This window comes from Uranotaenia lowii, chromosome 2 (assembly GCF_029784155.1).
Source record: "Uranotaenia lowii strain MFRU-FL chromosome 2, ASM2978415v1, whole genome shotgun sequence".
NCBI classification, from domain to species: Eukaryota; Metazoa; Arthropoda; class Insecta; order Diptera; family Culicidae; genus Uranotaenia; species Uranotaenia lowii.
Genome location: NC_073692.1, coordinates 28,346,661 through 28,374,143, shown reverse-complemented (window position 1 = coordinate 28,374,143; position 27,483 = coordinate 28,346,661). Strand labels below are relative to the sequence as shown.

At 37.6% G+C, this 27,483-nt stretch overlaps 1 protein-coding gene across 1 annotated transcript; it reads left to right on the top strand.

Annotated features, from left to right (window-relative positions):
• The first annotated feature begins 4,008 nt into the window (after nt 1-4,008).
• LOC129741176 (uncharacterized) lies at nt 4,009-4,611 on the top strand. Its single transcript, XM_055732886.1, has one exon. It carries the CDS (start codon nt 4,009-4,011, stop codon nt 4,609-4,611), a length of 603 nt encoding a protein of 200 aa, XP_055588861.1.
• Nucleotides 4,612-27,483: the final 22,872 nt, after the last annotated feature.

Here is a 27,483-nt window from a genome sequence, read left to right as displayed (position 1 = left end):
ACTGCAAAGCCAGTCGCAATATCAATTCTAGAACCATCATCGGTGAAGAATAGTTTCGTGATATCAATTTCCTGAACCGTTGATGCAAAAATGTGAGGAATAACATTAGGTCGGACATGATCCGGTATTCCATGAATTGTTTCAAGCATGGACAGATCGAAATTGATTAAGGAACTGTTGAAAGGGTAGAAGTAACTCGTGTCCGAATGAATTGTATTAATTGACGAAGGATTTATATCTATCTCGTGATATGTATCATAAACCTTCAAAATTTTACTTGCGGATTTAGATTTAAAAGCCTTTCAAAGTTTTCAATCACCAGGAGGTTCATAATTTCACTTCGTATCAGGAAACGTAGCGATAAATCAAAAAATCTATTTTTTTTTTAACGGCATTACTCCCGGCAGTACTTCGAGACTCATCGTATGTGTCGATTGCATACAACCCATGTCAATACGCAAACAACGATACTGTATTCGTTCGAGTTTTATCAAGTGGAATGGCGCGGCGGACCCAAAGCAAAAGCTTCCGTACTCAAGAACTGACAATATTGTTGTTTGGTATAACTTGATGAGGTCCTGTGGATGAGCACCCCACCAGGTTCCAGTAATCGTTCGAAGAAAATTGATCCTCTTTTGACATTTTTGAGTCAAATACCTGATATGTTTTCTCCAAAGGCATTTAGAGTCGAACCAGACACCCAAATATTTAAAGGAAAGTGATTGAGTTAGGGTTCTACCCATCATAAGGAGATCTATTTGTGGAGGGGAATGTTTCCTTGAAAAAACCACTAACTCGGTTTTATTGAGGGAAAATTCAATACCCAGATTCATTGCTCAAATGGATAAGTTGTTAATAGTTTCTTGTAACGGGAGTTTAAGTTGAGTATCAGCTTTACCTGTGGTATGTACAACACAGTCATCCGCAAGTTGTCTTAGTGTGCAATTTTCTGCCATACAAGCATCGATTTTTCGGACATAAAAGTTGTATAGCAGGGGGCGTAAACACGAGCCTTGGGGTAGACCCATGTAACTAATTTTATCAACTTTGGTTTCTCCATGGCTAAAATGCATATTTTTTTCAGACAATAAATTAAAAAGATAGTTATTCAGTATTGGCGAAAGTCCGCAAGTGCTAAGTTTGTGAGACAGTATTTCTATGGCCTGCTCTTTTTGGGCAAACGCCAATTGAATTTCTGATGAAAGAAGCGCTAGACAGTCGTTCGTACCCTTGCCTCTACAGAATCAAAATTGGGTACTAGATAACAGGTTATTTGACTCAACCCATCTATCAAGCCTAGAGAGAATCATTTTTTCGAGCAATTTTCGGAGACATGAGAGCATAGCAATCGGCCTATACGAGTTGTAGTCGGAGGCTGGTTTACCCGGTTTTTGAATGGAAATAACTCTCACTAGCCTCCAATCATCCGAAACAATATTCTGCTCGAATCATTTATTGAATAAATTCAATAGTCGTGTTTTAGCTGAGACAGGTAATTTTTTCCACAGGTTGAACTTTATTCTGTCTAGCCCTGGCGCTGAATTGTTGCATGACAAAAGAGCCAGTCGGAATTCCACCATAGTAAATTTCGAATCGTTTTCTAGAGTGGTTTCAGCCACTTCCCGATAGATTTTTTGAGCAGGTGCTTCGTTCGGACATACCTTTTTTGCGAAATGCATCAGCCATCGATTCAAGTTTTCTTCACTTTCGTTCGATGGAGAGTGATTACGTATGTTACGAGTTGTTTTCCATAGAGAGTTCAAAGATGTTTCCCGAGTTAATCTTTCAACATATCGCCTCCAGTATCTTCGTTTTTTAGCCCGGATCAAGTTCTTGAACTTGCGTTCCAAGGCCAAGTAACGCTTAAATTGTTTGAGCAAACCGCTTCTACGAAACCCGAGAAACGCCTTATGCTTTTCGTCATTCGCGGTTGAGCATTCTCTATCCCACCACGGAGTGAGGGCTTTCTTTCTAATAGTTAATAGTCTTCCGATGAAATATTTGTCATTGTTTAGGCTTTAAGAAAAATTGTTTTCAAAAGAAATCGGCCCAAGGGGACAAACTGGATTTTCATGTTCCTCCCGAACAAAATGTCTCAAAATCCCATACAAACTTTAGGCTCGATGAACGACCTCTTCCCGTGATTCGATCTGGGCCAAATTTTTCATGAAACCTTGTACTAGGCCTAGGATCAATATTAGCCTGCAGCGCATAACATTTCACAAGTTTGAAATTTTTCATACAAATTTGGGGCAGTCCAGGTCACATGAATTGCTAAATTTGCCAAAAAATTAAATTGTTTATTGATAAGTATTAATTTCTGATCCTAAAACGATTTTTTCATAACTATTTTCATCAAAATTAACTCGATTTTTTTTAACAATCAACACAATTTGATATTTTTCACCGAAAAAAAAAGGTCAAAGTGATTTTCTCCTATCTTTTTCTCGATTTTGTTCGAATAGTGGATAAATTTTGCTCAAATTTGTCTGGATTTTGTCCGGTTTTTGTTTTTGGAAATTTTGAAACTAAATGCACGGCTTTTCTCCGGTTTTTCAGAAAAAAAATTGCCAAGCTTGAAAAAGAGCTAGAAAATTTCTGAAATGCATTGCATATAGAATCCTATCATTTTTGGCACCTTTCGCACTCGGTCCACACAGACGAACACGCACATAGAATCACTCGATCAGATAATTATTATGAATCGACATGAATGACTTGAATGTTGTTAACAAATACATAGTTTCCTAACTATGAACCCGAATCACCAGAGCAGGGAAAAAATTGCTTCTAATCATAAATTTATATGACGAGATTATTTTGATTGCTGTTGTAGTGCAACAGCAATCAAAATATTCTAAAAATTCTAAAAAAAAAAAAATTTGAAAGCTAAAAGCTCCACGACAGAAGCTCGGTTTGATTGGAATCAATTTTGGCAGTTCTTTTGAATCGATTGGAATTTTGTGTTTCAGACATCACTTCTCTTACATGTAGGTTCACTATTTATGCCTATCTTTTGCGCTCATTCTTGTTTATTATTAAAAAAAACAATTCCTGTGGTAACTATGGTAACGCACTATGAGAGATTGTCATACAAGCAAGCGGATAAACATATATTCAAAATGTTTTCAACAATTCGACTTTCATTTCTTTTGGTTATGATCGTTAATCATAAGTTGACATTTCACGATCCCTGTTTGGAAGTTGTTTATATGCATTTATTTGTACGAAACTCAGGCCTTTCAGTGACTGCCCTTTCATTTCTTAAATACTTCTAGCCAGCTCTAATTTGTTAAAAAAAACACATTTGAAAAATAAGGACAATATAAGTAGCCCATTAGGGTATGTACCTAGTTTCAAAGTTAAAGATGAGTGACCTCAAATGCTGATCTGCTCGTTTTATAATTACTATTCTTATACGGTGGGTCCTAAAAACTGGAATTCTCAAAATGCTCCAAATGTTTAGATCGAAACTGAACACTTCAGAACATGTTCGAATATCCACGTTAAAATTGAACAAATCAGCCGAACCTCAATGATCTCGTCCGAAAACTTCAGTTTTTTCATCATAGATATATATTTTTGACGTAGAATTACGTCTTACGGCAACACTATAGGGGGGCAAATTGAAAGTTGCGATCGGATTTCGCGTCACGAAAACTTTCCAACTCAAGGACATCTTTCCTTAAAGACATTTCAAGCCTGCTCATCGTTGATTGGCTGGTCGAAAATGACAAAAAAACACGGACGCCACGCCCCTTGGTATGTTTTATTTTTCCCTTCCTTCGAAAGATATAAAAGTAAGGGGTCTCCGGTCGAGCAGTTTCATTCTCAGTTTGCCCGTTGAGCAGTGCAATTCGATCTGCATACGGACCCCACCAGCGGTAATCCTATGCAGATATCGTTTTGCTGTTCAAACAGTGGCAAGTTGCCACAGTACGAAAAGAGTGGAGACCATGCATAACCAGCACCTACCTTGTCACCTACCACCCACGCCACACATCACCCATGCGACACGCCACCCACGCCACCTACCACCCAAGCCATCCATCACCCACACGATCTGCCATGCACCATCCTCGCCACACACCACCTCTACCTTCCACCCACGCCACCTACCACCCACGCCACCTACCCACACTACACACCACCCGCATCACCTACCACCAACGCCACACACCACCTACCACCCACGCTACCTACCATCCACGCCACACATGCCACACGCCACCTACCCCCAAGCCACCTAACCCACATCACCTGCCATCCACCATCCTCGCCACCTACCACCTCTACCTTCCACCCACGCCACTCACCACCCACGCCACCTACCACCCACGCCACACACCACCCTTGTCACCTACCACCCACGCCACACACCACCCTTGTCACCTACCACCCACGCCACACACCACCCTTGTCACCTACCACCCACGCCACCTACCCACACCACCTACCATCAACGCCACACACCACCTACCACCAACGCCACACACCACCTACCACCCACGACACCTACCACCCACGACACCTACCATCCACGAGACTTGCCACACACCACTTACTACCAACGCCTCACCACCCACCACCCAATCGACCAATTTGCCTTGAAAAGACAAGACTCTTTCAAAGAAATTTTGGCCCTGAAAAGGGCCGTTTGTTGAGTTGATAATAATCTAATATCTTGAATTATCAATAATCCCACCTTAAAACGTCGTTTTACGCTAGTGATTGCTGGACGGAAAAAGAATTGACTTAGAGGGAATGATAAATTTGGGTATCAATTTTTCAAAAGAGCTTATGAGTCAAATGTAAATAAATCGAGTAATCAGCTGAGTTCATAAGTAATATTTTCCTTGGAAACTTATGGAGCTGTAAAATTTTAAAAATAATTTTCTCGAACAGCGATATTGGCACTATCGCCCTTTACAAAAAAAGATACCGAATTGATACTGATTCAGAAGAGACGCATGAGGCAGAACTTTCAGGGAGATTTTTCTCTACTTTTGCACTGGGTCAAGCGTTTCTATCAAAGGCAGCGGTGAGAAAGCTCAAAATTTCGGCACTGATAGGTACTAGTTAGCTTGCAAGCGTTTGATTTTAATGTTGAAGAAATCGTTGCCTATTCATAGGCGTTTAATACTATGCGTTTCTTTGTTACGGATAGTTTGCATGCAAGAGAGCATTTTGTGTTCTTCTGTGCCTATCAAAAAATATTGATCATAATTATTATGTGTAAAATAAAAAAAAACTTTGCTGTCACAAGTTTGACTAATGGTATCAATGTTTAAAAAACGTCGTTTTTAGCACGACCATTGTACTGTGGCTGGTAAACGGTGGATAATGTGCAACACGAGACCCCATAGTGGTCATATCACCTCTTATTCACAACTCCTATCTCTACCTCCCTGCGGTGCCGGCTGGGATGCGAGTAACCTAAGCGGAGATCGGGTACCCAACCCCGGTGGATGCTTTGGTCGCATGCAGACTGAGAAGGTGGCCGCACGCGTCTGTTCCCCATGTCAGGGGCGGTGTGCAACAACAACCGAGCGTCTGTTCTCCAGGTCAGGGGCGGCTCAAACAGCGTCTGTCTTGCAGCAAGCGGCTGAATTTATGAAATGCGGCTCCCGCCAGCTAAGTCCAAGATGGCAGCCCCATCGCGGGATAGGGACTTTAGGCTAACAACCTACTGCTTCCGATTTGAAATTGTTACGGAACCCGAAAGAAATGACCGACCTGGAACTTTGGCGACGACTTTTAGCATGAAAACACGGACACGAATTGGAACTTGGAATGTTTTGACCCTTGCCCAACAAGGCAAACTGGAACAACTTGCTAGAGAGGCTAGCCGCCTCAAGCTTGAAATTCTGGGACTGAGCGAGGTCCGTTGGCCTAACACTGGAGAACACAAGACACAGTCCGGGCAAGTCCTGCTTTACTCTGGCATACGAGGAGAACATGCTACTCGGGAACGAGGAGTTGGTTTCCTGTTAAGCCCGCAGGCCTACGCGGCCCTCATTAGATGGGAACCGATAAACGAAAGAATAATCGTAGCCAGATTCAGAACACGGGTTAGAAACCTTACAATGGTCCAGTGTTATGCGCCAACTGACGTTGCCGACTTGCAGGAGAAAGAGCAGTTTTACAGTCAACTGAACAGCGTGGTTGAGAGAATTCCGAAGGGTGACATTCAAATCCATTTGGGCGACTTCAACGCAAAGATTGGCTCCGAAAATCAGGACCTTGAGCGCATCATGGGGCGCCATGGCCTAGGACAGATGAGCGAAAACGGAGAGCTGTTTGTAGAATTTTGAGGCAACAACAACATGGTGATCGGTGGATCGCTCTTCCCCCATCGACCAGCACATAAGGTCACTTGGGTATCCCGAGATGGCCGAACAGAAAATCAAATTGACCACATCTGCATCAGTCGAAAATGGAGAAGGAGCCTTCTTGATGTCCGCAACAAACGAAGCGCAGACATTGCATCTGACCATCACCTCGTCCTTGGCGAGATACGACTGAGAGTTGCGCGTGTCCAACGGCGCGAGGAGAAAGTCGGGTGTCGATACGACGTCCGCCGGTTGGAGAATCCAGAGGTGAAAAGGGCATACGTTGAACAGCTAGAATCCCGAGCCTCAGAGCTGCCGACAGACGGAACAGTCGAAGAACAGTGGTGTGGAATCAAGAATGCCTTTATCACGACGAGCCATGATACTCTCGGTAAAGTTTGTGGAAGAAGGAGTGAATGGATGTCGGATGAAACTTGGAGGATGGTCGATGATCGGAGAAAGGCGAAAGTCGGAATTGAGCAGGCATGTACCGGGTCAGCCAAAGCAGCCGCCCGCTTACGATATGCGGAGCTGGAAAAGGTAGTTAAATGAGCTTGTAGACGAGACAAGAGAGCCTGGACAAACTCCCTAGCCGAAGAGGGAGAAAGAGCCGCCGCCAATGGAGATATCCGATTACTTTATGACATTTCTCGCCGCCTCAGTGGTGCAAGGACTAATGCAAGAATGCCGCTGAAAGACCGAGCAGGTCAGTTATTGACCGATCGAACAGATCAGCTCAAACGATGGACTGAGCACTTCGAACAACTCTTCCGAGTCACGAATAGCGATGGCCAACAAAACCCGCAGCTCGAAGCGCCAACAGTAAGTCGCATAAATGGCGTCAACTCGGAAGCGCCCTCGCTGGCTGAAATAGAAGCGGCAATAAAAAACATGAAATCTAACAAAGCACCTGGGATCGATTGCATCCCTGCTGAAATGCTGAAAGCCGACCCTGCCCTATCAGCACAAATGTTGCACCGTCTTTTCGCTGACATCTGGGATACTGCAACATTCCCGGCCGACTGGATGCAGGGTATCCTCGTAAAGGTCCCGAAGAAAGGAGACCTGACATAGTGCGGTAACTGGCGAGGCATAACGTTGATCTGTACAACCCTCAAAGTACTCTGCAAAGTGATCCTGAACAGGATCCAGGAGAAAATCGACGCTACACTCCGACGGCAACAAGCTGGATTCCGATCTGGACGATCATGTGTGGACCACATCACAACGCTACGAATCATACTGGAACAAATCAACGAATTCCAGGACTCTCTTCTGCTGGTGTTCGTTGATTTCGAAAAAGCATTCGACCGACTTAACCATGAAAACATCTGGGCGGCTCTAAGGCGACGAGGGGTCCCAGAGAAACTAGTCCATCTCATCGAAGCACAGTACGAGTCATTTTCGTGCAAGGTCTTGCACGACGGTGTCTTGTCCGAACCAATCCCGGTAACTGCTGGAGTGAGACAAGGATGTATTCTATCACCGCTACTTTTTCTAATCGTAATGGATGAGATTCTGATTGGATCGATTGACTGTGCACCGAACCGAGGATTGCCGTGGAATCCTTCAACAATGGAGCAACTGAACGACCTTGACCTGGCTGACAATATTGTTTTGCTCGCCCAAACACAACCAGATATGCAGAGCAAACTCGACGACCTCACCGAAAGTTCCAAGGCAGCAGGTCTCAAAGTCAATGTCGGAAAGACCAAGTCGATGGAGATCAACACAGGAAATCCCTCCAGTTTCATGGTAGCTGGGCAGCAAGTTGAGAAAGTGGAGTGCTTCCAGTATCTTGGTAGCCAGATAACGCCTGATGGTGGTACCAGAAAAGACATCGAGACCCGGATCAGAAAGGCCCGATTTGCGTTTGCGAGTCTCCGAAACATCTGGCGGTCACGCCAGATCTCTCTACGAACAAAAATCCGAATATTCAACTCAAACGTCAAATCCGTATTGGTGTACGGGTGCGAAACTTGGTGCACATATGCGGTAACGACACGAAAATTGCAAGTATTTGTAAACCGCTGCCTGCGGAATATCATCCGCGCTTGGTGGCCTGGCAACTGGATCTCGAATGAGGAATTACATCGCCGGTGTCATCAAAGGGCGCTAGAAATCGAGATTCGGGAACGTAAGTGGAGATGGATTGGGCACACGCTGCGAAAAGATGAAAACGAGATTTGCAGACAGGCGCTAGATTGGAATCCAGAAGATCATCGAAGAAGAGGCAGGCCCAGAAACTCGTGGCGGCGAAGCCTAGCCGCTGAAATCCGAACTGTCGACGAGAATCTTGACTGGGACCAAGTGAAGACGCTGGCTCCAGATCGTCAACAGTGGAGGTCTTTTACCACGGCCCTATGCACCGGAGGATCGGCGCGGGATCATTAAGTAAGTAAGTAAAAAAAATTGTACTGACTCTAAATAATTGACCAAACGAGAATTGCAAATTAGACAACAAATGTACATACTTGATATATATTAACGCACATTTTATGTGCGTCATCTTTTGCTAAGAGTTAAGCGTATGGATGAAAGGGATCAGTTGTTGATTTAGCAGATTTTTTATTGAAATTTGATGAAAAACTGTGTTGTTTAAAAAAGTATTGCTTCAATTTTTGTCTTTTTATGCAGCGTTTTTATTAATCCAAACGTTGAATAAAAGAAAAAAACAGATTCAAAATTCCTTATTTAAGAACACTTGATTTATTAAATGCCAGCACTATCATTAGAAGCTTTCTCGCAGGCGTTTGATACTGAGCTTGTATATAATATGCTTAGAAACAAAACTTCAATTTCTAAGCCATGGGTCTTGACACCACTTATATGTACATTATTGTACATGCTTATATTTATTTCGCCTTTAGTTATGCAACTGAATAGTGCTGAATAATGTTTTTAACGGTCAACCACTTGTTTGAAATTGATCAACTTTACTCAAAAAAATTTAAATTTATTACGAAAAATACATTGGCACAAGATAGGCTGTCGTAGTTCTACGTCAACATTACGGTCGTGTCTCATATACAACCTCTTAAACTTTTTTTTTTGTAATTTTTCTTCATTTTTAAATAACTTAAGAATGAGAGGGTTCTGATATTTGAGATTTTCTTATACAAAGTAAAGTGTCAACCAACTTACTATCGAAAATTTATTTAATTTTTTTTTTCGATTTTTGTCCTCGTGATATCTCATTTTAGTGCTACACAGTGCCATGTTTTGTTGATGTTATGTGTTTTTCTGCCACTTTGATCATAAGGTTTGACAGCTCTGACTCCTCCCGGAAAATTAGCTTTTTCCAGTGATCCATTGTTATAACGAACTTATAAATTACCAACTGCTATGATATCACGAATAGTCTACGCCACTGTTTCTCAATACAGGACATCGAACTGAAACGAACACCGGCTGATAAGGGTCAATGAATTCCGTTGAGAATTCTTTCTTTTTAGTATACCTATGTTAGTACTTACTATGAAAGAAACCATAATAAAATTTTTCAAAAATTTTCCTTTGGATGGAACAAAAACATCTCTATCCCACTCTCTATACAGGAACTGTAATGTGCTCAACCATTTTAGCTGTAATTGGAATGTTAACCTTTGTTTCCAGTAGGGCCTGTAATGGGATGGAACATGCATTTGACGGGATTTTAACATTTCCAGACGACAGAGGCGACAAACCGCCTCTAACAATCAATTAAAAGCCGTAAATGAAAATCCAGCCGGGTGGAAATATTCATTCAACCACACACACATACACGAGAAGGTCCCTGCATGCCGAGGTGCCGCTCTTTGATCGACAAATGATTACATACCCTGAATTTGGCCGTTGACGGGGAAGAAGAGGAAGCGGAATCGGGGCCGGGTTGATACGGGTCGACGCTGATGATGATGACAGTCAGCCGTTCGCTGGTGAAAGTGGCGCGATTCCTGCCAACCCTAGTACCTTAGTAGGTAGATACTCAAAGGTGGGTACCGACTGGCGGCAAAAGCAATTTGTGTCACTCACTTTCAACTTCCGGTGTTTCCCGCAAAAGTAGAGCTTGAGCTAGTCCTACAACAATGTTTCCCGTTCTCGACTTCCTCCAACAATCATCCGGCAAAAAGCGGATACGCGCGAGAGCTCCAGGAGGAAGGTTGTTCCTTTGAATGCCTTCCGTTTTTCCCGAGTACTCGCTGCTGGTTACAGACTTGCCATTTTGAAGCACAGAGCGAGCACACCCATTCATGATGATCCTTTGCAAATCCCGAAACGGAATCTCGGGAATGTGGCACTTGGGTTGCGTGCCTAGCATTTTTTTTTCTCAACAATCCCAGAGCAGAGGAACAGTTTGGAAAATTGAATTGAAAGTTCATCAAAATTTGATTTACAGCTCCAATTTTCGAAAAATTTTGAATTTCAGCTTTAAGTATCTTGTTTTCGAACTTTTGGACGGAAGTGTACTGCCATATTAGACACCAGCTTTTCTTTTGCGAGTACCATGTAGTTTCCACGAGAATTTGCGAAAGAAAAGGAAACGGAAAGATACAATCCACCCATTCGGATTTAATATTTGGCTCGTGGAAGGTGTGGCGTTCGGATGTCGCATGAAAGGGTAAAGAAGCAGGGTCTTGGACATATTGCTGGAATCATCTGGTGCGCAACGGCTCGTGAAACGATCAGCTTTGTTCTCCATTAATTGAAATATCTGCCTTGAATCGCTTTGTTCAGGACTTTTTACCATTGGTGAAAAAATCTGCAGTTTAAATGATAAACAAGGAAAAAAAAAATATCTCGTTTCTCTTAAGGGGGGGGGGGGGGGGGGGGGTACGGTCTAACACTTTCAAAAAATCGATTTTTTTATTTTTTTATTTTCTTATTGTAAAACATTTCAAGAATGTTGTGTCAAATTTTCAAGTCAATTGAAGCAAAACTGTAGAAATTATAGGCCTTTATCTCTTCCTATCTAATACTGCAAGAAAGCAAGAGCAGAAACTTCAAACGCGTTTTTCTCGAAAGCACATTTTTAAAGTCCGTGGACATCGTCATTTGAAAACTCCTTATCCGATTCTTTTCAAATTTGGAACATAGTTTCTTCATATAAAATACCAGACCCCAACGTTTTTCTTTTTTCTTTTTTTTTACTTTGGGGAGATTTTACAGATAAAAAATGGCGGATTTTTTCATGAAATATCGTAGTTTTTACTTCAAACAGCCACAAAAATTTCAATAATTTTTTTTAAGTTAAATAAAAACGTTAGGGTCCAGAAAAACATCTATTAAAATTATTTTGCTCTGATTTTTTGACTTCAGATGATTCTGTGCTGAGATACAGTGTCCACCGCAAATCCTGTTTTCTAAAAGGCATCCTCGAAAGTGCTCCGTCACCGGCTCATTTTTCAATATTTTTCTACGAAAAAATTACTAAATGTTCTTTTAACAATGCTTTGTATAATGCAAAAAATTTGAATACATTTGTTTGAACGATAGCTCTAGAAAAAAATCGTGAAAATGGTGTTTTTTTTACCCGCTTGACCCCCCCCCCCCCCCTTAAACGTAGTCCAAATTGTAATTTTGTGAAAAAGGTGAAGCGTTAACAAATAATTCACAGTGCAGAGCTTAAACTTTTTTTTTCATAAAACAAATCAAAACCATGAAAAATCAGCATGAATGTGTGTTCTTGAGTAACTTTGAATTGTTTTTGAAATCAAGAAAAATTTTAAAATTAAGAAAATTTAAAAAAAAAAGCAACAAAATTATACCAAAAAAGACAAAAATGACAAAAATGACAAAAATGACAAAAATGACAAAAATGACAAAAATGACAAAAATGACAAAAATGACAAAAAATGACAAAAAATGACAAAAATGACAAAAATGACAAAAATGACAAAAATGACAAAAACGACAAAAATGACAAAAACGACAAAAATGACAAAAATGACAAAAATGACAAAAATGACAAAAATGACAAAAATAACAAAAATGACAAAAATGACAAAAATGACAAAAATGACAAAAATGACAAAAATGACAAAAATGACAAAAATGACAAAAATGACAAAAATGACAAAAATGACAAAAATGACAAAAATGACAAAAATGACAAAAATGACAAAAATGACAAAAATGACAAAAATGACAAAAATGACAAAAATGACAAAAATGACAAAAATGACAAAAATGACAAAAATGACAAAAATGACAAAAATGACAAAAATGACGAAAATGACGAAAATGACGAAAATGACGAAAATGACAAAAATTACAAAAATGACAAAAATGACAAAAATGACAAAAATGACAAAAATGACAAAAATGACAAAAATGACAAAAATGACAAAAATGATAAAAATGACAAAAATGACAAAAATGACAAAAATGACAAAAATGACAAAAATGACAAAAATGACAAAAATGACAAAAATGACAAAAATGACAAAAATGACAAAAATGACGAAAATGACAAAAATGACAAAAATGACAAAAATGACAAAAATGACAAAAATGACAAAAATGACAAAAATGACAAAAATGACAAAAATGACAAAAATGACAAAAATGACAAAAATGACAAAAATGACAAAAATGACAAAAATGACAAAAATGACAAAAATGACAAAAATGACAAAAATGACAAAAATGACAAAAATGACAAAAATGACAAAAATGACAAAAATGACAAAAATGACAAAAATGACAAAAATGACAAAAATGACAAAAATGACAAAAATGACAAAAATGACAAAAATGACAAAAATGACAAAAATGACAAAAATGACAAAAATGACAAAAATGACAAAAATGACAAAAATGACAAAAATGACAAAAATGACAAAAATGACAAAAATGACAAAAATGACAAAAATGACAAAAATGACAAAAATGACAAAAATGACAAAAATGACAAAAATGACAAAAATGACAAAAATGACAAAAATGACAAAAATGACAAAAATGACAAAAATGACAAAAATGACAAAAATGACAAAAATGACAAAAATGACAAAAATGACAAAAATGACAAAAATGACAAAAATGACAAAAATGACAAAAATGACAAAAATGACAAAAATGACAAAAATGACAAAAATGACAAAAATGACAAAAATGACAAAAATGACAAAAATAACAAAACTATTAAAATTGGCAAGAGTGATGACAAAAATGATATCAATTATGGCAAAAATATCAAAAGTGGCAAAAGTGACCAAAATTCTAAAAAACTGAAATGAACAAATATGAGCATAAACAAATAATAAAAAGTCTGATTCGGAATTTAGTTAAAGGGGATGATAAAATCGATACCAAAAATAAGACAAATTGGTAGTATTATCAAAAAAGACATGATCATTCCTTATTCGGATGATTTGTTTTTTTTTTACAATAAATTGAGTAATACATGAAAAAAATTGTTGGAGATAAATTGTGTTTCGTTTAATCAAATCATGGTTGTTGTTATGCATTTAGTTTCCTAATTCTTACAGCAGAGCCCAGGTAGATTGGGATTTTTTCCGCTTTAATTTCAATGCCAGCCCGCGAGCTGAATTGTCATTTTTGCATAATTTATTACCCAGCTAATGGTGATCATTCGCCCAACAAATGGAGGTTTGTCGCAGCTACTGACTAACTGAGCCAAGCCAAAAGAACCAGAACCAACTCAATTACCGCCCGATCGTAATAAATTGCATCTGACACCCGGCTTAGTGAGAATTCAGCACAAAATAGGAAGATGGGGTGTGTCTTTTTTGTTTCTCAAACCTGTAAAATTCCGTTTTCAAAAATATCTTTTGGTTTTCAGCTAACTTTTTGCGTTAGTTGAATAATATTATTCTCAATCAAGTGTTACAAAAATTGTCCAAATTTTCATTCGTGAATAAACACTTCAAAAAGTGAACCCCACGCATAATCCGCGGAAACCTTTTCGATTCAATTGTGGTTCAATTATCTGAATTATGTGCGCCACAACTCATAGCCTGGCTGGGGAGCAAATGGCAACAAAATGGCCTTTTCCTAACAATGAATGCCAAAGCCCCGGGATTTCTATTTGTTTTCGAATGAGAGTGAGTCAGCCGTTTATCAAAGGACACAACACGCGCTTGCCACAATTTCAAAATCATTCATATAACATCCTTTCTGAATTTTTTCCTTTAATCAAAAAATGTTTCCCAATTTATTTTGTAAATATATGAGCTATTTTAAAACAAATTTGAAAAAAAAAATAAAATTTTTACATCAGAAACTTTCTCCGGAAAAATGATGACATTGATTTGTTAAAATTCGATATGGATTTTTATAATTTGAGCTAGAAATTAAACTGCAAATCCCAATATATTTTTTAATTAATTTTGATTTTTCATAAGAATTTAATTTAAATTCCAATTTAATCTTTTTTGTAATTTTTGTCATGTTTGTCATGTTTGTAATTTTTGTAATTTTTGTCATTTTTGTCATTTTTGTCATTTTTGTCATTTTTGTCATTTTTGTCATTTTTGTCATTTTTGTCATTTTTGTCATTTTTGTCATTTTTGTTATTTTTGTCATTTTGTCATTTTTGTCATTTTTGTCATTTTTGTCATTTTTGTCATTTTTGTCATTTTTGTCATTTTTGTCATTTTTGTCATTTTTGTCATTTTTGTCATTTTTGTCATTTTTGTCATTTTTGTCATTTTTGTCATTTTTGCCATTTTTGTCATTTTTGTCATTTTTGTCATTTTTGTCATTTTTGTCATTTTTGTCATTTTTGTCATTTTTGACATTTTTGTCATTTTTGTCATTTTTGTCATTTTTGTCATTTTTGTCATTTTTGTCATTTTTGTCATTTTTGTCATTTTTGTCATTTTTGTCATTTTTGTCATTTTTGTCATTTTTGTCATTTTTGTCATTTTTGTCATTTTTGTCATTTTTGTCATTTTTGTCATTTTTGTCATTTTTGTCATTTTTGTCATTTTTGTCATTTTTGTCATTTTTGTCATTTTTGTCATTTTTGTCATTTTTGTCATTTTTGTCATTTTTGTCATTTTTGTCATTTTTGTCATTTTTGTCATTTTTGTCATTTTTGTCATTTTTGTCATTTTTGTCATTTTTGTCATTTTTGTCATTTTTGTCATTTTTGTCATTTTTGTCATTTTTGTCATTTTTGTCATTTTTGTCATTTTTGTCATTTTTGTCATTTTTGTCATTTTTGTCATTTTTGTCATTTTTGTCATTTTTGTCATTTTTGTCATTTTTGTCATTTTTGTCATTTTTGTCATTTTTGTCATTTTTGTCATTTTTGTCATTTTTGTCATTTTTGTCATTTTTGTCATTTTTGTCATTTTTGTCATTTTTGTCATTTTTGTCATTTTTGTCATTTTTGTCATTTTTGTCATTTTTGTCATTTTTGTCATTTTTGTCATTTTTGTCATTTTTGTCATTTTTGTCATTTTTGTCATTTTTGTCATTTTTGTCATTTTTGTCATTTTTGTCATTTTTGTCATTTTTGTCATTTTTGTCATTTTTGTCATTTTTGTCATTTTTGTCATTTTTGTCATTTTTGTCATTTTTGTCATTTTTGTCATTTTTGTCATTTTTGTCATTTTTGTCATTTTTGTCATTTTTGTCATTTTTGTCATTTTTGTCATTTTTGTCATTTTTGTCATTTTTGTCATTTTTGTCATTTTTGTCATTTTTGTCATTTTTGTCATTTTTGTCATTTTTGTCATTTTTGTCATTTTTGTCATTTTTGTCATTTTTGTCATTTTTGTCATTTTTGTCATTTTTGTCATTTTTGTCATTTTTGTCATTTTTGTCATTTTTGTCATTTTTGTCATTTTTGTCATTTTTGTCATTTTTGTCATTTTTGTCATTTTTGTCATTTTTGTCATTTTTGTCATTTTTGTCATTTTTGTCATTTTTGTCATTTTTGTCATTTTTGTCATTTTTGTCATTTTTGTCATTTTTGTCATTTTTGTCATTTTTGTCATTTTTGTCATTTTTGTCATTTTTGTCATTTTTGTCATTTTTGTCATTTTTGTCATTTTTGTCATTTTTGTCATTTTTGTCATTTTTGTCATTTTTGTCATTTTTGTCATTTTTGTCATTTTTGTCATTTTTGTCATTTTTGTCATTTTTGTCATTTTTGTCATTTTTGTCATTTTTGTCATTTTTGTCATTTTTGTCATTTTTGTCATTTTTGTCATTTTTGTCATTTTTGTCATTTTTGTCATTTTTGTCATTTTTGTCATTTTTGTCATTTTTGTCATTTTTGTCATTTTTGTCATTTTTGTCATTTTTGTCATTTTTGTCATTTTTGTCATTTTTGTCATTTTTGTCATTTTTGTCATTTTTGTCATTTTTGTCATTTTTGTCATTTTTGTCATTTTTGTCATTTTTGTCATTTTTGTCATTTTTGTCATTTTTGTCATTTTTGTCATTTTTGTCATTTTTGTCATTTTTGTCATTTTTGTCATTTTTGTCATTTTTGTCATTTTTGTCATTTTTGTCATTTTTGTCATTTTTGTCATTTTTGTCATTTTTGTCATTTTTGTCATTTTTGTCATTTTTGTCATTTTTGTCATTTTTGTCATTTTTGTCATTTTTGTCATTTTTGTCATTTTTGTCATTTTTGTCATTTTTGTCATTTTGTCATTTTTGTCATTTTTGTCATTTTTGTCATTTTTGTCATTTTTGTCATTTTTGTCATTTTTGTCATTTTTGTCATTTTTGTCATTTTTGTCATTTTTGTCATTTTTGTCATTTTTGTCATTTTTGTCATTTTTGTCATTTTTGTCATTTTTGTCATTTTTGTCATTTTTGTCATTTTTGTCATTTTTGTCATTTTTGTCATTTTTGTCATTTTTGTCATTTTTGTCATTTTTGTCATTTTTGTCATTTTTGTCATTTTTGTCATTTTTGTCATTTTTGTCATTTTTGTCATTTTTGTCATTTTTGTCATTTTTGTCATTTTTGTCATTTTTGTCATTTTTGTCATTTTTGTCATTTTTGTCATTTTTGTCATTTTTGTCATTTTTGTCATTTTTGTCATTTTTGTCATTTTTGTCATTTTTGTCATTTTTGTCATTTTTGTCATTTTTGTCATTTTTGTCATTTTTGTCATTTTTGTCATTTTTGTCATTTTTGTCATTTTTGTCATTTTTGTCATTTTTGTCATTTTTGTCATTTTTGTCATTTTTGTCATTTTTGTCATTTTTGTCATTTTTGTCATTTTTGTCATTTTTGTCATTTTTGTCATTTTTGTCATTTTTGTCATTTTTGTCATTTTTGTCATTTTTGTCATTTTTGTCATTTTTGTCATTTTTGTCATTTTTGTCATTTTTGTCATTTTTGTCATTTTTGTCATTTTTGTCATTTTTGTCATTTTTGTCATTTTTGTCATTTTTGTCATTTTTGTCATTTTTGTCATTTTTGTCATTTTTGTCATTTTTGTCATTTTTGTCATTTTTGTCATTTTTGTCATTTTTGTCATTTTTGTCATTTTTGTCATTTTTGTCATTTTTGTCATTTTTGTCATTTTTGTCATTTTTGTCATTTTTGTCATTTTTGTCATTTTTGTCATTTTTGTCATTTTTGTCATTTTTGTCATTTTTGTCATTTTTGTCATTTTTGTCATTTTTGTCATTTTTGTCATTTTTGTCATTTTTGTCATTTTTGTCATTTTTGTCATTTTTGTCATTTTTGTCATTTTTGTCATTTTTGTCATTTTTGTCATTTTTGTCATTTTTGTCATTTTTGTCATTTTTGTCATTTTTGTCATTTTTGTCATTTTTGTCATTTTTGTCATTTTTGTCATTTTTGTCATTTTTGTCATTTTTGTCATTTTTGTCATTTTTGTCATTTTTGTCATTTTTGTCATTTTTGTCATTTTTGTCATTTTTGTCATTTTTGTCATTTTTGTCATTTTTGTCATTTTTGTCATTTTTGTCATTTTTGTCATTTTTGTCATTTTTGTCATTTTTGTCATTTTTGTCATTTTTGTCATTTTTGTCATTTTTGTCATTTTTGTCATTTTTGTCATTTTTGTCATTTTTGTCATTTTTGTCATTTTTGTCATTTTTGTCATTTTTGTCATTTTTGTCATTTTTGTCATTTTTGTCATTTTTGTCATTTTTGTCATTTTTGTCATTTTTGTCATTTTTGTCATTTTTGTCATTTTTGTCATTTTTGTCATTTTTGTCATTTTTGTCATTTTTGTCATTTTTGTCATTTTTGTCATTTTTGTCATTTTTGTCATTTTTGTCATTTTTGTCATTTTTGTCATTTTTGTCATTTTTGTCATTTTTGTCATTTTTGTCATTTTTGTCATTTTTGTCATTTTTGTCATTTTTGTCATTTTTGTCATTTTTGTCATTTTTGTCATTTTTGTCATTTTTGTCATTTTTGTCATTTTTGTCATTTTTGTCATTTTTGTCATTTTTGTCATTTTTGTCATTTTTGTCATTTTTGTCATTTTTGTCATTTTTGTCATTTTTGTCATTTTTGTCATTTTTGTCATTTTTGTCATTTTTATAATTTTTGTAATTTTTGTCTTTTTTTTCATTTTTATCATTTTTGTCATTTTTGTAATTTTTGTTATTTTTGTCATTTTCGGTCTGACATTTTTTTTATTTTGACTTGTTTCTGACATTTGAATTCAGTTAACTTCAGACTTCTGACTTCAGTACACTGCTGACTTTTGACTATGTTTTGGTTAAAATAATTTTCTCAGTATGATTTTTTATGATTAACATTATCTTAAAACGATAATTTATCCTTAAAAACATTGTAGAAATAAACCCAACTGTAATTATTCATAACGAAGCTCAAAACGTTGCCCAAGTTCCGTTCTTTGAAGTTTTGATTGTTATTGCATTTGCCCATTCGATCAACGATTCAGCGATCCGGCAATTATCTTTTAATTCCATGCTATTGCACCAGGCTCGATTGCATTCAGCCTGCCCCATCAACCCCATCAAAGCAACCTCAATCACGATAATCGGAAATTCTATTTACATCGGCACGAAATCAGGAAGGTACCTTTCCACAGTAGGCACTGACTAGACTCTGGCCTGACCGGCCTACTATCAAGTAGTCACAACAACAATTTTCCATTGCAATCCATTCAAGAATCGATTCATCCTCCGCAAGCCAGAGGTCAGTAACATTCAAGCACCTCATGGCACGAGGGCTGACTGACTGGAGCCGGCTCGCTCCAGTTCATTCACCTTTTGGCACAGTTTTCTAGGAATATTCTACCAGTGTAACGATTTTTTTTTTGCTTCCTGAACCCATTTATTACGGGTTCTACTACTCAGGTGCAACCAATGCTGTAGGCCCTCAAGCCGCGCTCCATTCTTGGAAAACAAAACTGTTTACCTGTCTGCCTCCTCAGCCTGGCTCTGGTTCTGGCTCGATTGCATGCAATTTTACATAACTTCCGACCCAGTAGCGCCCACTAGCTGCTATTTTCACAACAACACTGTTTCGTTTACACAATTATAGACACAATCTTACGTACAGAGACAATGAATTCATTGATTCGATGCACCAGAAACATTCACATTTAATGGGGTTTGAAAACTTGGGTTTGAGTAGAAAAATTTTCAACTTTTAAATTGTGATAGAACAAACTCGTTTTGGGAATAAAATTAAAATCATAAACTTTCCCGAAACATGCGCCTTCTTGGACCGAAAACGAAAACAAGAAGCCGTCCTTCAAAACCTACACACCCCCTTCTGGGGAGCTCAATCTGAAGCAAGACGATGACAAAAGTAGGCCAAGCCTTCCGTGTCCAATCGTTGGTAAGAAATATAAACAAAAAAATTAGGAAAAACATTGCACTGCATTTTCGTTTCTTATAGGCTGGTTCTGGAATTCGACCCGGTTCGACCTCTTGGGACTCCGTTGAATAGTTTCGAAATCAAGCGACTTTTGGAAGAAAGCAAGATAACGTCCCCTACATTGCTTTTCTATTTGGTAGCGAAAAATCGGCGCCATCCAAACTCAATGGTGATGGTGCAGCAGAGGGGAACCACTTCCGGTTTGCTACCGTACCAATGGAACATCAAAAACATGTTACACTGCAGTTTGTTGTTGTGCAGTAGGTACGTATTTTGGCGGTTTTCGTAATAAGAAGGTCCCCTGACCCCAAAGTGCTTCTCAATTCGAGGAGAAAACAAATTTCCGCGATTTTCGTGCTAAGAAACCATTGTGAATTTTTCAACCGGCTCTCTTGTTCTTGCTTCTTTTGGGAGGGTGCAATCGGATAATGGAATCAGCAATTTTAACAAGTCCACGCCGCCCCGCCAAACTAGGCCGGAAATGAGATCGGGGCTTGTGTAATTTTACTACACCCCGACTGGTTCCGGTGCCGGGTGCATTGGCCTGTCTTGGCAGTTTTGGCAATGTTCAAGGCAGTTTTAAAAGCAATCCGGGATTTATTGTCAGTTGAAATTATTGTTTTGGAGCTAAAGGAAATGGGAGTGATTTCAATAAAAGGTTCGGAACTGGTAATAAGAATCGAATAGTTTGTGCTGGCTCAACCACCAAGAATGAGTTTTTCGGACAAAAAGGCTATTGGGACATAAGTTCGAACTTCGATATTTGTTATTGAGATACGAACTGATTGCTAGATTTTCGTTCATACTGCAGTCTAAAATCTAAATGTGATCATCTTTTTTTATTTTTTTTTTTATAAATTACTTTATTTGAAACGGCTCATACCTTTGAGTTTTAAGGAGCCAAACTCGTTTTTGTGTTTATAACAATTGATTACTTAGGTCTAGCACTTTTTGTTTCAAGAGGAGAAAAAGATAGAAAGGGAAATAGGAAATTGAAAAGAATTATAGACGGAGATCGATAGCTTTTAGAAAAAGATAAATTTCGAACATGTAGTCCAAATCTAGCACAGCTAACACATCCCTCACTGGAACATAGGGTGGTTTTCCTCGGGCCCGAAGGGAGTCTATCAAATTCGTTCTAGCGACAAGATGGACCTCGCACGACCAAACAATATGCTCGATGTCGTGGTAACCTTGGCCACAGCCACACAAATTGCTGCCAGCAATATTTAAACGATAGAGTACCGCATCCATGGAATAATGATTGGACATGAGACGGGAGAATATACGAATAAAATCCCGACTCAGGTCCAATCTATTAAACCAGGGTTTGAGGCTTACCTTTGGAATAATCGAGTGGAGCCACCGACCCATATCATCCTCTTTCCATTTGCGCTGCCAGTTGACAACAGAGTTCCTTCGTGCCAAGAAGTAAAATTCGTCGAAGACGATTTCACGGTGATACGTGTCGCCTTCTGTCGCCCCCACTTTTGCCAGAGAGTCTGCCCTCTCATTACCCATTATCGAGCAATGTGAGGGGACCCAAACAAAGGTGATGGCAAAGCAACGTTTTGATAAAGCACTCAGAATATCTCGTATCTTCCCGAGGAAATACGGCGAGTGCTTTCCCGATCTTATTGAACGGATTGCTTCAACAGAACTAAGACTGTCCGTTACAATATAGTAGTGTTCTGTTGGCCGTGATGCGACGCTTTCCAACGCCCAAAAAATGGCTGCTAACTCTGCAATGTATACAGAACATGGTGACTGGAGATTATATGAGGCGCTAGCTATTTCGTTGAAAACTCCAAATCCCGTTGATTCCTCTATTAGAGACCCATCGGTAAAGTACATTTTATCAGCATCGACGTGTCTATATTTAGCATCGAAAATTCTTGGAATCAAAAGTGGACGATGCGATTCCGGGATTCCACGAATTTCTTGCTGCATAGACAAATCAAACTGGACAGAAGAGGTGTCGTAGTCATGGATGAAAACACGAGTTGGAGAGTACGAAGAAGGATTAAACTGCATGGACATAAAGACATGATATATAGACATAAATCTTATTTGAAGATTTTGCTCAAGTAGCCTTTCAAAATTTACGATCACCAATGGGTTCATGACCTCACACCTGATGAGGAACCGGAGAGATAATAAATTAAATCGATCTTTCAGTGGGAGTATGCCTGCTAAAACTTCAAGACTCATGTTATGCGTTGAGGGCATACAGCCCAACGCTATGCGGAGACAACGATATTGGATACGCTCGAGTTTGATGAGGTGAGTTTTAGCAGCTGACTGGAAACAGAAGCTACCATACTCCATCACTGAAAGAATAGTTGTTCGATACAATTTTAAAAGATCTTCTGGATGGGCTCCCCACCAGGTGCCAGTGATTGATCGGAGAAAATTGATTCTTTGTTGGCATTTTCCTTTCAGATACTCAATGTGGGCTCTCCAGGTACACTTGGAATCAAACCAAACCCCAAGATACTTGAAACACCTCGATTGAGTGATCGTTCTGCCTAGGAGTTGAAGCTTAGGTTGAGCAGGTCTATGTTTCTTAGAGAAAACCACCATCTCCGTTTTCTGAGGGGAAAACTCAATCCCAAGCCCTAAAGCCCAGGAAGACAATCTGTCTAAAGTATCTTGTAAAGGTCTGTGCAGATGAGACTCGGAAGATCCTGTGACAGACACCACGCCGTCATCTGCAAGTTGTCTTAGAGTGCAGCCTTCAGAGAGACAACTGTCGATGTCACTTACGTAAAAGTTGTACAAAAGTGGACTTAAACATGAACCCTGCGGGAGGCCCATGTAAGAGGTTCTTCTAATTGCAATATCTCCGTGAGCAAAGTTCAGATGTTTCTCACAAAGCAAGCTGTATAAGATGTTGTTCAAGAGAGGAGGCAGACCCCGGGAGTGCAACTTGTCTGACAACACCTCTATTGAAACTGCATCAAAAGCTCCCTTTATGTCCAGAAACACTGAAGCCATTTGCTCACGTTTTGCGTACGCCATTTGTATCTCTGACGACAGCAAAGCAAGACAATCGTTTGTCCCTCTGCCCCTTCGAAACCCAAATTGAGTATCTGAAAGGAGACCATTTGTTTCAACCCATTTATCCAAACGAAACAAAATCATTTTCTCCATCAATTTGCGTATACAAGACAACATCGCTATTGGACGGTACGAAATCGCATCGGACGCTGGTTTTCCGGGCTTTTGGATAGCGATAACTCTCACTTGTCTCCACTCTTGGGGAACAATGTTATGCTCCAAGAATTGATTAAATAAATTTAACAAGCGAAATTTGGCAGCGTCCGGAAGGTTTTTCAACAAGTTAAATTTGATTTTATCAATACCCGGAGCTGAATTGTTGCAAGAGAGGAGGGCAAGTGAGAATTCGACCATCGAAAAGCTGGAATCCATACCACACCTATCTGGAGGCACATCCCGTATTATTTTTTGTACAGGCGTAGAGTCTGGACAGACTTTCCGTGCGAAGTTAAATATCCATCTATGTGAATATTCCTCACTTTCATTCGTAGATGATCGATTACGCATGCTGCGTGCCACTCTCCACAAGGTACTCAAGGATGTTTCTCGTGATAAGCCACCCACAAAATTCCTCCAGTACGCCTTTTTCTTCCCCTTGATCAATTTTTTAAACTTATTTTCAAGGGAAACATATACTTCAAAAAGGGCGAGAGATCCATATTTCCGAAAATCTTTGAATGCTTTTGATTTGTCCTTATAAAGCTTGGAACACTGCTGGTCCCACCATGGGTTTGGAGGCCTTCGAGGAACTGATGAGTCTGGGATGGGTTTTGTTTGAGCACGAAGTGCACTTTCATGTATTAATCGTGAAAGAAAGTGGTACTCCTCGGTAGGAGGTAAAACATTCGTAGAACCGATAGCTGATGTTATTTCGTCCGTGTACTTTTTCCAGTCGATGTGTCTTGTAAGGTCATATGTCATATTTATTGTGTTTGAAGAGCTGACCCCATTGGTGATTGTAATTTTGATAGGCAAATGATCACTACCATTGGGATCAGGGATTACCTTCCACTGGCAATCCAATGATAGTGAATTTGAGCAGAGTGAGAGGTCAATTGCACTGTGTCTTGCAGGTGGTTTAGGTATTCGTGTTTTTTCTCCCGTGTTCAAAACTGTTAAATTGAAACTATCACAAATGTCATAGATAAGAGTAGAACGACTATCGTCAATTTGTTCTCCCCAGACAGTTCCATGCGAATTGAAATCGCCCAGGATTAACCTTGGCTCAGGGAGCACTGAGCACAGGTCCTCTAGGTGATTTCGATCCACTGCAACTCTCTGAGGCCAGTACAAACTGACAACACATAAGTCCTTACCTCTTATAGTTGTATGACACGCAACAGCTTCAATTCCGCCTGATAATGGAAGGTGGATTCTGTAAAAGGAGTGGCGCTTATTGATCCCCAAAAGCACCCCTCCATAAGAATCGTAACGATCCAGACGGATAACATTAAAATCGTGGAATGAAATGTTCGATTGAGAAGAAAGCCAAGTTTCGGACAACGCAAAAATGTCACAATTTATTTCATGAAGAAGATGTTTGAACGGATCCATTTTCGGAATTAGACTACGACAATTCCACTGTAGAACAGTGATATCTCCGACCTCTCGGCGTAAATTAGCCATCGAGAGAGATAAACACTGAAAGAAGGGGCCAGGTTTGCATCAATTGCTTCAAAAATGTCTTTGCCAAGGGGAGCATTGCGAAAACAATGTCTCTTATGGATTCAGATACGTTGAAAAACGATAATATTCCATTTACTATATCAGTTAGCTTGAAAATTCCCGCTTGGGAGGTTGGTTCTCCCGAAACTACGTTGGATATTGGAGACTTCGAAGATCCTGCCACTTCTGGTTTACTCTGGGGTACAAATTTCATGGGGAATCCAGGAGGGCCTGTTTTGGCATTTCTCGAACTTGATGGTTTTTGTCTATTATTTATTGTAGAGCTAACTGAGGGTATTTTTTCCGGAACTTTGGGGGTTTTAGGAGCAGGTTTTGCCCGTTTCCGGGAGTTTCCAACGAAGATAACTGGTCTATCCTGATCAGTGGAATCAGTGTCTTCACTGTCAACTGACAGCACTGAGAAGATGTTACTGCATTGGGGTTGGGTCGGAGGCGCCGCGCTCTTTAAAATTGCGGCATAGGAACGTTTTGACCGTTCCTTCAAAGAGCGCCTCTGTTTATCCCAGCGGCTCTTGAATGCCTCGCACAGGGAGATATCATGGGGTGAGCCCCCGCAATAGACACATTTCTGCTCTATTGCTGAGCACGCTCCTTCCCCATGAGTCTCCCCACAGTTGGGACAACGCGTCTTGTTGTAGCAGTGGGACGCTGTGTGTCCCAATTTTATGCAATTTTTACATTGCATCGGTCGAGGCACAAAGAGCCGCACAGGAAGCCTCAAAACTCCGTCAATCAAGACGTAGTTAGGGAGGGCGGTACCTGCGAAGGTAACACGAAATGAGGCTGAAGGAGTGTACCTTTTATCTCCATTAACGACGGTGGTAGTTCTGAGTTGGCGACAATCCAAGATTTCAACCGAAGTCGAATCAAGGCTCTTGAACTTACCAACGCCGTTGGATTTAATGTACTCCTCCTTGAGACTCATCTCTGTGATCACGCCCTCGATCTCTACGTCTCGAGAGGGGATGTAAACACGGTACTCAAGGTTAATGAAATTGCTGGCTACAATTTCATTTGCGGCTTTCCGGTCAGCCACAACAACGCGCAGCTTGTTCGGACGTACTTTAGTAATACTAGATACAGAGGGCCACCTCGCCAGATCTTTGGTGATCTGTACCACATTTAGTTGCTTACCATTTACTTTGGGCCGGATGAAAACCACCCAAGGTCCAGTGAGAGATGAGCCCTCTGTGTATTTTCGGAGCCGGGTTGTTCCACTCTTAACCGAGGGCGATGAAGAATTACCACCCACCTGAGAATGGATCGCATTTGAGGGACCAGCATCATCTGTATCCTCCAAATGCTCTTCATTCTCGTAGGTTGAATTCTCATCGTCCTCGGTTGAGGCGTTTAACCCCCCGCCTTCGTCCATTTTTATCAACTGAGACACTAGTGTCTTCCGTTTTCAAAATTTGAACGAAGCACTGAAAATTCAAAATATAATAGTGAAAATGATAGGGTAGGAAAAGAGAAAAAAAAAGAAGTTACAAACTTGTTTCTTAATTCGAAAACGACGATTTCCTTCAGTGTCTGCGATGGTCCAAATATCTAACGTCAACAATGGCCGACCGCCACGTGGTTTTCTTTCGATCGGATGTCCGTCCGTCCGTACTGCCTGTCCGCCTTGATCAGGACGTAGATGGTCAACAATTGTGGTCACCAGGATGAGTTGGTTCCCCGACAACGGCAATCAAAGTCCGAATTATTCGGGCTTCCAATAAGATCCAACCGGCGCTTCGGGAGATTTTATTCGGATGTATCCGGCTGCTGGTAAGGAATAATCCTTTTCCAATCGGTGTAATATTGCACCCACGGTTTTATTGTAGTCGCACTTCAAAAATAAACTTTGAAACCACTCTTTCGACGAAATTGTTTTTTTTTTTCACTAGCAGCGATAAAAACGCGACCGCCTTCGGCGAGTGATGCCAAACCAATGAATTAAGGGATTTGTACAGTGATATATAACAATTTGTAAAACTGTAAACTAAAACGAGAGGGTGAAAACACTTGGGGTATCCCTCTTTGAATGAATGTGATCATCTTCAGAGCCGATAAATGTTTCTTTGAAACAATTACATTTGTGCAAAATGCTGAAAACCTAGGTTCTACATTTCTCAATCATAAGACCATATCAAAGTTGCTACTCAAACCCATGTCCACATTATATTTATATCTAATCCAGTAATAGTTTTTTTATGGGAATTATCCGCTCTTTAGTGTCAATATAACACTATAGGAAGTTTCATTACCGTGTGCTTATTACATCGCATCATGCAGCATTTCCATTTATTATTATCGCTCAAAATTCGCTACACATAAATGAAAATTGAGAAAATCGGACGCTGCCTGTACTATAATCATCCAAACCTAATGATTACTCTGACATATCAGACAAACTGTCAAATATTAAGAAATGATACTTCCGCTAAAAGCACTTCACTTCTCGTGCCCTAAGCGAACAGACGACATCTTTAACTTGTAAATTAGAAAGTCGTTAAACAGTTCAAAGATAGACCTGTCCTAATAGTGCTGAAGCAAGAACAAGGTTCACCTGCTGAAATACAACTTAAAGTTGTAAGGGAACTGAAAACATCGTGCTTCT